Source organism: Rasamsonia byssochlamydoides (assembly GCF_041956645.1).
Source record: "Rasamsonia byssochlamydoides strain NRRL 3658 unplaced genomic scaffold VTN77scaffold_91, whole genome shotgun sequence".
Lineage (NCBI taxonomy): Eukaryota > Fungi > Ascomycota > Eurotiomycetes > Eurotiales > Trichocomaceae > Rasamsonia > Rasamsonia byssochlamydoides.
The window spans coordinates 6818-19264 of NW_027192474.1; the positions used below are offsets into that span (position 1 = coordinate 6818).

General features: G+C 47.6%; 3 protein-coding genes across 3 annotated transcripts; all 3 read right to left on the reverse strand.

Annotated features, from left to right (window-relative positions):
* Positions 1–204: 204 nt before the first annotated feature.
* VTN77DRAFT_9646 (uncharacterized protein) lies at positions 205–2338 on the reverse strand (the record flags this gene model as incomplete). Its single annotated transcript, XM_069426276.1, has 7 exons — positions 205–419; positions 494–622; positions 686–1122; positions 1180–1286; positions 1334–1507; positions 1560–1777; positions 1849–2338. The coding sequence occupies 7 exons, from the start codon at positions 2336–2338 to the stop codon at positions 205–207; spliced, it is 1770 nt and encodes a 589-aa protein (XP_069273761.1).
* Positions 2339–5356: 3018 nt separating this feature from the next.
* VTN77DRAFT_9647 (uncharacterized protein) lies at positions 5357–6954 on the reverse strand (the record flags this gene model as incomplete). The annotated part of the gene is made up of 11 exons (XM_069426277.1): positions 5357–5538; positions 5602–5788; positions 5854–5920; positions 5975–6025; positions 6078–6177; positions 6225–6305; positions 6360–6381; positions 6434–6515; positions 6570–6618; positions 6675–6760; positions 6815–6954. The coding sequence occupies 11 exons, from the start codon at positions 6952–6954 to the stop codon at positions 5357–5359; spliced, it is 1047 nt and encodes a 348-aa protein (XP_069273762.1).
* Positions 6955–8834: 1880 nt separating this feature from the next.
* On the reverse strand, positions 8835–10838 carry VTN77DRAFT_9648 (uncharacterized protein; the record flags this gene model as incomplete). The annotated part of the gene is made up of 8 exons (XM_069426278.1): positions 8835–9238; positions 9297–9668; positions 9729–9823; positions 9873–10052; positions 10106–10263; positions 10315–10441; positions 10495–10606; positions 10670–10838. The coding sequence occupies 8 exons, from the start codon at positions 10836–10838 to the stop codon at positions 8835–8837; spliced, it is 1617 nt and encodes a 538-aa protein (XP_069273763.1).
* Between the last annotated feature and the right edge of the window lie 1609 nt (positions 10839–12447).

Sequence of the window (12447 nt, forward strand, 5' to 3'; positions counted from 1 at the left end):
ATGCAAATGCAATGTCCAGCGATGCAAATGCAGGTGCCGCGCAGATAAATACTTACCTACCTTGGTAGTCAACACCGCTATATGTACGGCAAAGTATGGTACTATTATACTCCCCTCTCCAGGTCTCCTCATTCATCCACTCACCATCTACTCATCCCATCTTTATGCTTTCTTCGTGCTTGCCTTCATTCTTGTGTTGGCTTGTCAATGAGCAAACCGAAAATCCAACCTCTTATTCCCCTCATCCGTCGTCGTCGACAGATAACGCAGCTTCTCCTCCTCCGTCATCGCATTCCACTTCTTGTCGCGCGAGTGGTTGCGCCAGACGTAGTACACCTTGGTCAGGAGGTAGATCACGATATTGGTTGAGACGAGCGCGACGAGGACGCGGTTGCCGCGGCGGTAGCGGGGGGCGTCGTCTGTCAACACATCAGTACATGTATCCAGTTAGGTATTTGGAAATGCTTTTTTGGGGGGGAGGGAAGGGGGCTACCAGCTTGGTAGATGTTCGACGCGATGATGCCGGATGCCTGCACGGCCATGTTGTATGCTGCGGCAGAGACGGTGCGGGATCGGACTGTGTTGGAGTTGCGCGAGTTCCAGCCGACTTGGATTGGGTGTGCTGGAAGACATTAGCATAAAATGGGATTATGTCTGACTGATTGTCATGATTTGAAAGGCTCACCACTCGGATAACCAAGCAAGAGGGTCATCACGACCCAGGCAACCCATTTATTGACGCTGTTGATATCCACCACGTAGAGATACACCAGGAATGGCAACGACCACACCTGGCCCAGCATCGACATGAGAGTCAACTCACCCACCGCCTCCGACGCATACGTCAGCGCCATCATCAGAACGATGTGCAGGACCGTGTTAGGGATGGTCAGCAGATTCGTCTGGAATGTGTTGAAGCCTAGCCCCTTCAGCGACAGGGTCAGGTACTGGCTGGGGGTCGTCATCGGAGTCTCGAACGTCAGCCCGATGATGTACAGAGGCCAGAGGTCATAGTCCTTTAGACTCTGGAAGAGCAGCTTTGGCGTGATGGGCTGCCGGTTGTGCATGGTGCCTTTGCTGGGGTCTTCGCGGATGACCCGGTTGACCATGATGATTTCCTCGCTGGCATTGTCAATCAGCTTGATCTACAGTTTCGTGCAGGTGGTGGTTTATACTAACCGCTCCGTGAACCATCCGTTCTTCCCTCGAAACCAGCTGGCTGTCTTGGTCGGTGCAGCCGGCATCAACCCGAATCCCAAGATTCCGATCACGAGTGTCAACAGTCCCTAGTATTGATCAGTCTCCCTTCTTTCAACTGGCAACGGGCAACTACCTCAATCATAAACAGCCAGCGCCAGCCAGCCTTCCCGTCTACGCCTCGCATATGCAGCAGTCCAAAAGCAAGGAAGCTTGCCAGGATATCGGCAATGGACATGGCGGTCCAGAAATAGCTCAGGCGGATGGAGAGCTCGTGGTGTTTGTAAAAGTAAGAGAGGTAGAGGATGATCTAGCGACAAACTTAGTATCAACTATATTTTTGTCCATTTTCGATGACTTACATCAGGAATAAATCCACCCTGCAAGATCCCCAGCAATGCTCGACACGTCAGAAACGACGTCCGTCCCGACAGCCAGAACTGGGAGATAGCCACGATCGACCACAGCACCATCTGCGCGGGGATCCATCGATCTGGGCCGACCCATTTGCTGACCAGCTGTGAGGGGAGCTCTGCACAGAGGAAAGCCAGTTTGAAGACCGTGTTTCCGAGGTTGTAATCTAGGAGCCAGCAGCAGCCAAGTCAGAAAAGGCTGGCATATACCATCAAGAGAGATAGAAGCAGAGCACACCATTAGTATTCATCTTCAAATCCGTCAAGAAATCATCCGTCAGCGCCTGCGCAATATTCGCCCGGTCCAGCTCGAGCGCCATGAACATGACACAGGCAAAAACCAGGATCCGAAAGTCGATCTTCCGGATCAGCCTGTACTCCTCGCCCCATGTCCATCGGGCGGACGGGTCGAAGCGGTGCAGATTCTCCCAGTCAGCGCGCGGCTGGTATTCCTTTGCCGTCTCGGGGTCGTCGTACACCGACGGCTGCGTTGCGATGGCATTGGGGTCGTACCGGACTTTGCTCCGCTGAAACCAGAAGCGTCGTTCTTGGGACTGGTCGCTTAGAGGAGCGAGATCGGGTATCTCAGTGATGGTGGGGTCGTTCGATTTGGTGATGGTGTTGTTGTCGTCGGGAGAAGGGTGCTCGAGGGAGGACGCGGAGGCGGTTGTCGCCTGCCTATATCGAGCAGCGGCTGCAGCTGCTCGAGCTGTAAGGACTGTACTCATGTTGAATATATATATAGTATCAATAGTATCTATATAAGAGGAGGAAAAAAAAAGGAAAATAAGAATAAAATCAGGAAAACGATATTATTTCATTCACTTCATCCCTGTCACAACCCCGCGGTCCCGGTCCCCGAATTTATAGCTATGCCGCAGGAAAACAGTATTTATCATCGTGAGGGGAACAAAAACAGCAAAAGGCAAAATATACTGTACTAGGATAACCCTGCATGCAGAAAGCCAAGGTGCAAATGCGCCATCGGGGTAACCTCGCACGACATCCCATCAACTGTCTGTCTAGACGATGATACCATCTGCTGCCAAGAGAACAAATCAGGTGCTGCGATAACAAAATATACTAACATTCGACAGTCGACAATCAGAAAGCAGTGCTGCATCGATCGCGTTGTTGGTGTTGTCGCTATCATAAGAACTACTGTATCACGCAAGGAGATAGCGTGATGACATCATTCGCTGTGCTGTGTTGGTGAGAAGCAACAATAATACTTGCTGATATAGAAATGATTTCGGGGGGATTTAAATGTCTCGGAGGAATAATTCGAGAGGTTATGAATTGAACTACGATACGAAATTTGCATTAACCTGCCAGGTCTTCTGACCAGCGAAGGACGTTGGGCTATCCTTTGAATCATAGGCTTTTGATATTAGTAAGAACGCATCACCCGCACCAGTCTCGCGTTGAATAAAAGAAAATTCGAAATTAAAGAGCGAACATGGCATTGGAGTTTTTCTTTTCTTTTTTTTTCTTTTTTTGTCTCTGATATTTGTCATATTAAAGTGTGCCAGCTCTACCGAACGCAATGCCGGTATCTTGGCAATCTGTACGTACATACAATGCATCATCAAAATCCCCGCAAATGCAAGCCGGTTATTCTTACAAATATGATATCGTAATTGACTTCTATCCAATACCAGAAAAGGTATATCTTAAGAAGAAAAGCTTCTGGTCCAGATCGAGGGGTCCTATACAGGTAGGTCCAGGGCCCAGACGGCTCAGCTCGTTCGTTGGAATCACATCTTCAAGAATAAGGGAGTGATATTTCTGCTAGTCCCATGTCTATAAAGACTAGACTCCTGTCAAATATTCCCAGCACTAATCAATAGATGTATACACGGCATGAGCGTAGCAAACCGCATTATCAGACCCAGACTGTTAGGAGATGCTGAGTGACTTGACAAAGCAGCATGAAACAGAGTCTGTCGTTCTGGGGAAGCCCCACGACATCTACCTGTTTAATTAAAATAACCTCTTCATGGATGTCTTCATTGATATTCTCTATTTCCATAGTTGTGCCTTTCGCCAATTATGCTTCCATCGCACGCATCTAGGCTAAAGCGTTCGTATTCATCTCAGATTGTGGATAGAGGGCGTTTGAATAAGCTGTATCTTCTCGAATGGATGGCCAGGGAAGTTTCACGTATTCAGTGATATCTGCAGGCATGAACAACTTGACTGAAATCTCGATCTGCAACTGCCAACGATGACGAGAAATCCCTCGCAGGTTCTTATTGCACAGTCAGGAGAATAGCGTGTAAAACCTGTATGTCAATAAATATCGAGTGAGTGAAGCTTTCCCTGGAAGTTCCTCATCTTGTCTCTGTCGTGCGTGGCTCAACAATTTCCCTGAAAGGCCGTCACGTTCTTCCAGGGCCATGGACTGTACCGGCTCGAGCCCCGACGGGCCGATATCACATCTTGAGATCTGAGAGATGATAATACAGACTGAATAGGATGTTATGTTATGCAAGCTTGGGAAGATCACAAAGAAGGGAATTACATCTCTTCGGATTCGTTATTGTCTGTCTCTAAGAAAATCGCACCAGTGGAGTTGCTGCATTTTCCTGGCAAACGGTATAATGCACCTCAACCAACGGAGGAGTGCAGGGAACGGACATATCTACCGTCACGGACTGTTGTGTCGCATCAGGAACAATTTTTTTTCTATTATTCGTCGACCAACACGAAATCGTAAAATCGTACGGCAAATTATAAACACAATAAGCAGTAATAAAAAGATTACTGAAAGAATAAAAAGGATATAGCTTATGGTGATATCGCCAAAAACGGACCCAAAGAGCACAAGTGTACGGAGTATATAGTCCAGCGACTTCAAGTCCTCGACAATTACTGATTGAATTCCATCCACTATCTACCATCTATCTACCTAGGTAGTTCTGTTCTGGAATATAGGAGATGACTTTCAAGGGACATACGGAGACGAAAATGCCACAAGCTTATTGACTCTCCCGGTTTCAATCTGGGTACTAGAGGACGGCCTGGTCGACTTGTAGAGATGGAAGTGAAGTCGACGCCGGAATTACGTACCCGTGAAAAATCTTTTTTTTTCGTGCTTAGGTATGGGAGGGGATGATGAGAGTACAGGAACTGGATGACTACCACCTGGCCAAGGAGAATCGAATCGAATCAAATCGAGGAACTGAATTCAAGGACAGCAGCAGTGTGGTTTAAGTCATCTGCAGTCTGTCACATTAGACAGAGACCAGGCGCGGATGAAGGAGGCTAGACAGGAGCTGTCTGCAAGCCTCACGCAAACGCGAAAACACGGAAATTGGCCAGTGGACGACTGGACGCGTATCAAAAGATCAGATATTGACATCGCAGCAATGCAATGCAATGCAATGTATGTAGTCACTTGTATATTTTATGTGTCTGCAATAAGTAGGAAAGAGAGGTAGTGATGTTCAGAGAATCGCACGGAGAGAAAAAGAAAAATTTGTCGCAGCAAAAAAAGGAGTCTCGACTCGTGGGTGTCACGCTAGCATCATTTGGGTTGTGCGGGGAAACTAGCGCCGCACGTGCCGCGGAGAAATGTTAATACGTCATTTTCCCGTGACTTACCTACCCAGGTAGGTAGCTGTATGGAGTACTCGTACTACTGTGATCTACCCATAAGGTTGGTAATAAATACAGACATGAGACTATGTACAGTACTTGTATCGATTCTCGAAGTATGTACATACTCGATCATATCTGACTTGTTATGGAATCCGAAGCACAACCCGTCCCTTGACCTCATACCGCGCCAGTCTCTCCATGACTTCATTCGCCTTGTCGAAATCAAACACCTCGTAATGCGTCGATACACGCCCGTCGGCAGCCATCTGCAAGAGCTCCTGCAGTTCGTCCTCCGTTCCCACTGCGCTTCCGACGACATTGTAGCCTGCGTATTATCAGTTAGAGTGGTTACTGGGGGATAAAAATCATAGAAGGAGTTGCTTCATACCTCGATTGATGCAATCCAGCGGCGAGATCGGAATGTGAAAGTCCATCCGTGGGATGCCCACGCAGACCAGAGTGCCCGTCGGTCGGAGTAGTTTCACCCCCAGGTGGTAGCCATTTTCTACGCCCACGACGACAATCACCGCGTGTGCCCCCAGTCCGTCTGTCAGATCTTGGATCTGCTTGTGGGCCTGGATGATTGTCAGTTTCCAGGTCAAATCACCCTCCACAGGACATAGATATAGACTAAACATACGTCTTCCTGAGTAAAGTCGACGAATGCTATTGCCCCTGAATCCATGCAGATGTCCTTCTTGCTGGCACTAGCTGGCGTTAATTGTAGGCTCCACGGTTCGAATGGTTGAGATCGACTCTACCTGTCAACGGCGATAATGCGATATCCCAGTTCTTTTCCGATTTGAACGCCACTGTTCTCAGTCAGTGAGTTACAATTTTTTTTTCTTTTGGAGGAACACTCACAGATGGCCAAGCCCGCCCCCGGCACCCACGATAACCACCCAATCTCCTTTCTCACAGAGCTTATCCAATTTCTTTAATGCGCCAATCATGGTGACACCGGCTGATATCTGTTAATTCCTGCTTTCAAACTGCTGATCCTTCACATACCGCATAGCAGGGGAGCTGCAGCCTCTGGTTTGAGAGACTCCGGAATAATGGACACGAAATCTGCCGGCGATACGACGTATTCTGGAGGCATTCAGTACATGTACAGACCAGCCATGACGCGAAATCTGTACGTACGCTGGAATGTGCCTGGGACATTCTGTCGTACCAACCGTCAGTCGTGGCATGAACCGGCAAGGCAAACGACTCACCCTTCCGGAGTTATTCTGATTGGGGCAATTGGTGTATCGGATCTTGCAAATGGTGCAATTCTTGCATGTACTATATATCCATCTTTGCAGTTGTCAGATTGGTGGTCACTGAAATCTGAACGTCTCTCGCATATACTTCACTCCAACGCGTTTGCCAACTATGTCCGCAGGTGTATTGGGTCCAACTGTGACTTTATCAGAAAACGATCAGAATCATCAGGTGAAAAATGAGACGTCGCACCTTGAACCACTCGTCCTACACCTTCATGTCCAGGGACATTCGTTGTCATGGGCAGTTCCCCACGAATATTGTGAACATCTGAGTGGCTGCATATGCGTCAGAACCGGAAATGTTATCTTCCATCCAGGACTCTGTCTCACCAGAATCCGGTATACTCCAACTTGATGAGCACCTCACCCGCACCGGGAGTCGGCACAGGGACGTCATGTCGGATCTCCAGCGTCGCGCCCGGTTTGTGCTTCTTCAGCCACGCGACTGTCTGAGTTTTGGGAATCGCCATGATTTCTCGAGACACCAAAACGACGGAGGGAAGGGAACAGGACGGTGGAAGGAAGATTGGAAGAGTTCATCGTGGAATTGAATAATACTCGCGTCCCGTATATTTACCCCACCGCTATACGGAGTATTCCTTCTGAAAGTCCTGTGGGATTTATGGGCGGGACCTGTGGGGAAGAGAAATGCTGGAAAGAGGATTTCCGGCAGTTGGGGACGGTATATTCCGACCACTGTCGTGTGTCGATGTCAATCAAAGATGCAGGGCTATGGATGCTAGATCATGTCACTGATATGTATGAACCTTTAAGGAGGCTCACTCAGCTCTTCATGATTGGATTCATGGTTGCGTTGCAAGTGTTAAGCTCCTTGAGATCGCCGCATGGAGCTCTAAGAATTCTTAGAGCGTGGCCAGGTCAATGGAGCTGTCTATTAGCCTTGACCACAGGAACAAGCTGTCGCAAGTACAGTACTATTTGTGAAGAAGAACCAAAGTCCCAATTGCTGTGCCATCACAACATTGAATAATTGTACTGATGGGCATTTTGGTCAAAGCATTCATGTACGGAGTACGGAGAAGATCCCGGTGTTGATAGCCGATCTCAGATCCCCACGTTTGTGGGGCTATTACGGAGTATTTCCCCGCAGCGTATCAAAGATCTCTCAGCAGAATCTCTCGTATTTGGTGGTTGTCATGTCTACTCTGCAGGCGGGCTTCCTGCCTGTATTCCCTTGCAGAACTCGGTTTTGCAGTGGCAGGAGTTGTCTGCTGAATACGTCAGTTCTGAATCTTCACATATTATAAGATTACATCATGGCGTACATCTTCCAGCCAGATACGGCCCGGTCCATGCTGCTCTATCCATTCCGGCACTTTGTCGAAACGTTCCTTAAGATTGACATCACGACTCGACAATGGGCCCATTTTCATGTTTCTTGCAAACCAGACCGTGACCTGGCCGACCTGTACCTTCAATCTGCGGTGACGATAGGCATCGAGGACAGCATCTAGATTTTTCAATTCTCTATCATCAAAGTCTGTCCGATCATGATACATGTACTTCAAAACTCGGATTCTCCATAGAACATCCGGGTCCAGGTCGCTGGGTTCTGTGGGATCAACCCTATATATGTATTTTTGTTAGAGACACGTGCTTTCTGATAGAATAGGATATAAATTCCATACGGTGGTGCAGGCGGCGTAGTCTTCAAGACTATGTCCAACCCCTCTCTGCAGATTTCCGCATTGATTCCTTGACTGATCTGTTCTTCAAACTGTCTGATCGTCCTCTCTCTTCCTCTAATTAATATAATACCAGGATTCTTAGCCAGACATCAAATATGGAGAAGAAGTGGAATTGCCCGTACTCCTTGTAGTGTCGTTGAAACACGGCTTGCTCCACTTCGACCTTGGGGAACTTCGCCGGCATTTCTTCAAGGGTCAGATAAGCCGTTTGACCCTCCACGGCAGGTTGGTTCTGCGAAGTCGTCATCTTCGTCAAGTGGGATCGTGTCGCAACTCAGAAATCTTCCACTCGGCTAAAACATAATGACTGCTTATTGGCTGTTAGATTTTTTCTGGTGACAGATCGAAAGGTTGAAGATGGAGGATGTGGGATGGAGGATGGGCCCTTGTATTAGACAACGACCAAGAAGGTACCTAGGTAGTGAAGACTATAAGTGAATGGATGGACATCATGATGACTAATGGTACTAAATTAGTATGTACAGAGAGGAATAATCTGTACAGGCAGGCTAGGGGCCAAAAGTCCCGGCATAGAACTGGTATTTTCTCACCAAAGTTCAGACCAGTCAAGTGAAGCGAGACCTGCAGGCTTGTTATTCCAATAGGCATGTATGCAAAATTTATAGCCTAATCTCCTATAACTATCCAACAAAAATCTCTCTCACTTTGACCAACCACCGAGTGGGTTTCTTATCGAGCAGTTCTTCCGACTCTGTAAATTCCCTCCTGCCGGTCCAGATGTCCATTTCCTCCAACTTCACCCACCGCGTCTTCTTCCACAACTTGTACACCACGACAAACAGCACGAACACCGGCAACAAAATATAGTTGATCACAAACTCCTGTGCGCTGAACGGCTTGAGGAATGCCGTGTATCCCTGGAAGAAGACGAGGAAGATGTTTGCTGCGACGGAGAAGTAGGTGCCCCAGGGGTAGAATGATGCTCGGTACGGGAGGAGAGATGGATCCTGGCCCTGCGCGACGAGGGCTCTGCGGAAACGGATATGGGCGATTCCGATGACGGACCAGACGATAAATGTGGCAACTGTAGATGAAAACAAGGTTAGAAAGAAATGCCGCAGAACTATTCTGTGTGGACTTACCTCCGGACAGTGTAATGAGGGCTGAGTAGACAACCCCTGCACCCGAAGACACGTCTAGAAATGCGATGCATGCAAAGATATTCGAGAAGATCAATGCGACCCAGGGCACGCCAGCTTTGTTGGTCCGTCCCAGGAAACGGGGCGCCTTGCCGTTGCGTGACATGAACAGAATTGTCCGCGACGCGACATACAGGGAGCTGTTGCCCGCTGAAATGACAGAAATAACGATTAATGCGTTGATTAGATGCGCAGCAGGTAGAATTCCCGCGTCCGAGAGCGCGATAGTTAATGGCGAACTGGCCGTCTTCGATCCTTTCCCGAGCAGTCGCTCGTCATTGTAGGGGATGAGAATTCCGATGAAGAACATCATTCCTGTCAGTAGCAGTCAGACACTTGAGACATTAAGCGGAGAGAAGAAGTTACTATACTCACCGATGTAGAAAACCAGAATCCGCCAAAAGACTTGACGAATTGCTTTTGGAACTGCCTTTCGGGGATTCGCTGATTCACCGGCCGTGATACCAACCCTGGGCCAGTCAGCCGCATGAATTCTCAGTTCCAAGACGCCTCACATACATCTCTGTCCCTGCATAGAGAGTACCCGCGATAACGAACGTGTTTGCGACACCATTGATTGAATCGGCAAACGCTCCGGGGTTATGCCAGTACTTGAACCCGATTGTCTGCGGTCCGATTCCACCGGCGCTGATGCAAATCGCAAGAATGAAGAAGACCGTTATCGACAAGACTTTGATCCTAAGCAAAAGTTCAGCGACGCGTTGCTGGAACCAATAATACAGGCGCCTTACAGAGACAGCCAGAATTCCACCTCACCGTAAGCCAGGATTCCGAGGTTGGAAATAGCTAAAAATACCACCCAGAAAATGAGCATCCAACCCCATAGGGGGACGGCCTCAGTCCAGTAGCCTATCACGAGGGAGATGGAGGTGTATTCGTTTGCCAGGACCTGAGGTGTGAGCGAAACCAGCCACAGCAATCCCGACGAAACAGAGCTTACAGTCACCCAGAGATACCAGTATGCCCATCCCAGTGCAAAGGCTAGCGAGTCGTCTATAAATCTCTCCGCGTACTCTGTGAAAGACCCTGTCACCGGAATCACGGTGGCCATTTCCCCGAGCGATTGCCTAGCGAAGTTGAGCGCAAGTCTTCAGTATATGGATGGAATCGAGGTTCGCACATGACGAAAAACACGATAATTCCAACCAGAGAGAAACTGATCAGAATTCCCGCTGGTCCTGCCACATGAAGAGCGTTTCCAGAGCCGACCAGTAGACCGGGTCCAATGATGCCTGCAAGCGGACGTCCATCAGACGATGTTAATGAACTCGACGCAGGGAATGAGAGCACCTTACCACCGATGGCAATCATCTGTAAATGTCGCGCCTTCAGCTTCCGATGGAGAGGAGCCGAATACGGGTCTGTTGAGCTCTCCGTGTCTTCGACGCCATTTTGACTGTTGGCTCCGTCGTTGGCGGGAAACGTATCGAACGTGAGGGCATCCTTTCCATAGTTCTCTGCCATGGCCGGGTCGTGTCAAACAGAATGCAGTCAGCTAATGAAAGGGATCATGTGGAGAGAGCTGCAAAACGCAGCATCGATAATTCTCTCAGAAATCAGCAATTGACTTATAAAAGAAATATTCCCCAGACTGCTTTTATATGACACCCCACTCTCCTGACCCTGCACAGGGCAATCAAATCAAATAAGTGAGAAGAAAATGGCGCCATCTGCTGTGGGTGCATCGTGTAGGTTAGGTGATCGGGGCATTCCCTGTGGAGCGACCAGCACGAGCCTGCTCCGTAGACGGACTGCTCATCTCAAACCCGCATCTAGGAAACGTCTTAAGATCATCCAAAGAGAATCTTTATTTTTCTTTTTGATCGCAGTGCTGAGTCCTGACAGGCCAATTGCCTCTGAATTAGCCGCATTAGTCGCTCACGTCGCGAACGGATCTTGGCTCTCCGCCCCCGCTGTCAATTTCGCAATCCGCCGCGTGGATGGCGTGCGTTGCCTGATGGAGCTTTAAAAGGCAGAACGCATACTAGTGCAGAGTATTTCGTATATTTATTTGCTGTTATCTCTACTACGCCAGTCTTACTTTTGAGAAATACATTTGATGTGTACTCTGAAGCTCGCACCGGGAAACTCCACGCTTAATTATTTTCTATCAGGGACATCCTAGGGTGTCTATCGTTTGGTATCCTGAATGATATTGTTCCTTGCAAAAAGAGAAGCAAAGAAGTGTCAACGCATTAAAAAGAACAAAAAGAAGAAAACCCCCAAAAATAAAAAAAATAGAAAGAGGAAAAGAAAAAAAAATGGAAACAAAAGAACAGATTTTGTATCGAGTCTCAACGGCCCTAACTAAGACGAAGTAATACGGATGCCCCCAATGGAATGGATGTCTTAACACTTTCAAGTAAAACCCGAAGGCGTTTTTCCGCCAAAAAAAAAATAGTAAATTTTTGATCACAACTTCCCTTGTATTCACCGTTGTAGATATGTGACACTCTGAACTAACCCTCTTCCTACTGAAAGAAAAGTCTACTTACTGCCTGGCAGGCTTGCTGAAGGGGGGAAATGTTGATGCCAAAGTCGCGTACAAAACTAAAGTCTATATATAAACCAAAAAAAAAGGTGGCAAAATAATGCAAACTCATACAGTACGTAGTTCTGCCTGGAGATATTATATGCTAAATCAATTTCTTATCGTAAATTTTTTTTAAAAAAAAAATGGAGAAGAAGCACAATGCCCAGAGTTTTTCTTTTTCTTTTTTTTCTTTCATTTTTTTTTAAAAAAAATTCTATACAATTATACAATAAAAAACCTTGCTATTGTCTATGTAGTTGTTGGGCATACAAATCAAATCTGCTTGATCATTTCTGGACTTAGTCCCACCGCCAGCCTGGCTGAATACCCAATATTAATTACCTTTCCTTATACAGGTGACTTCGCGCAACAAAAATCTGGTCTGGGTTAACAGAATGATCAACGTCTGCGCTGACAGGTCATGAAATGTGTTATGAAAATAAATAGTTACATGACACAAAAAGATGCAGTTAGGTTTGGTGGTACATATCTGTGACAGGGGAAAAGACAATTCAAGTCTTTTAATCGAAAAAGGCTCAG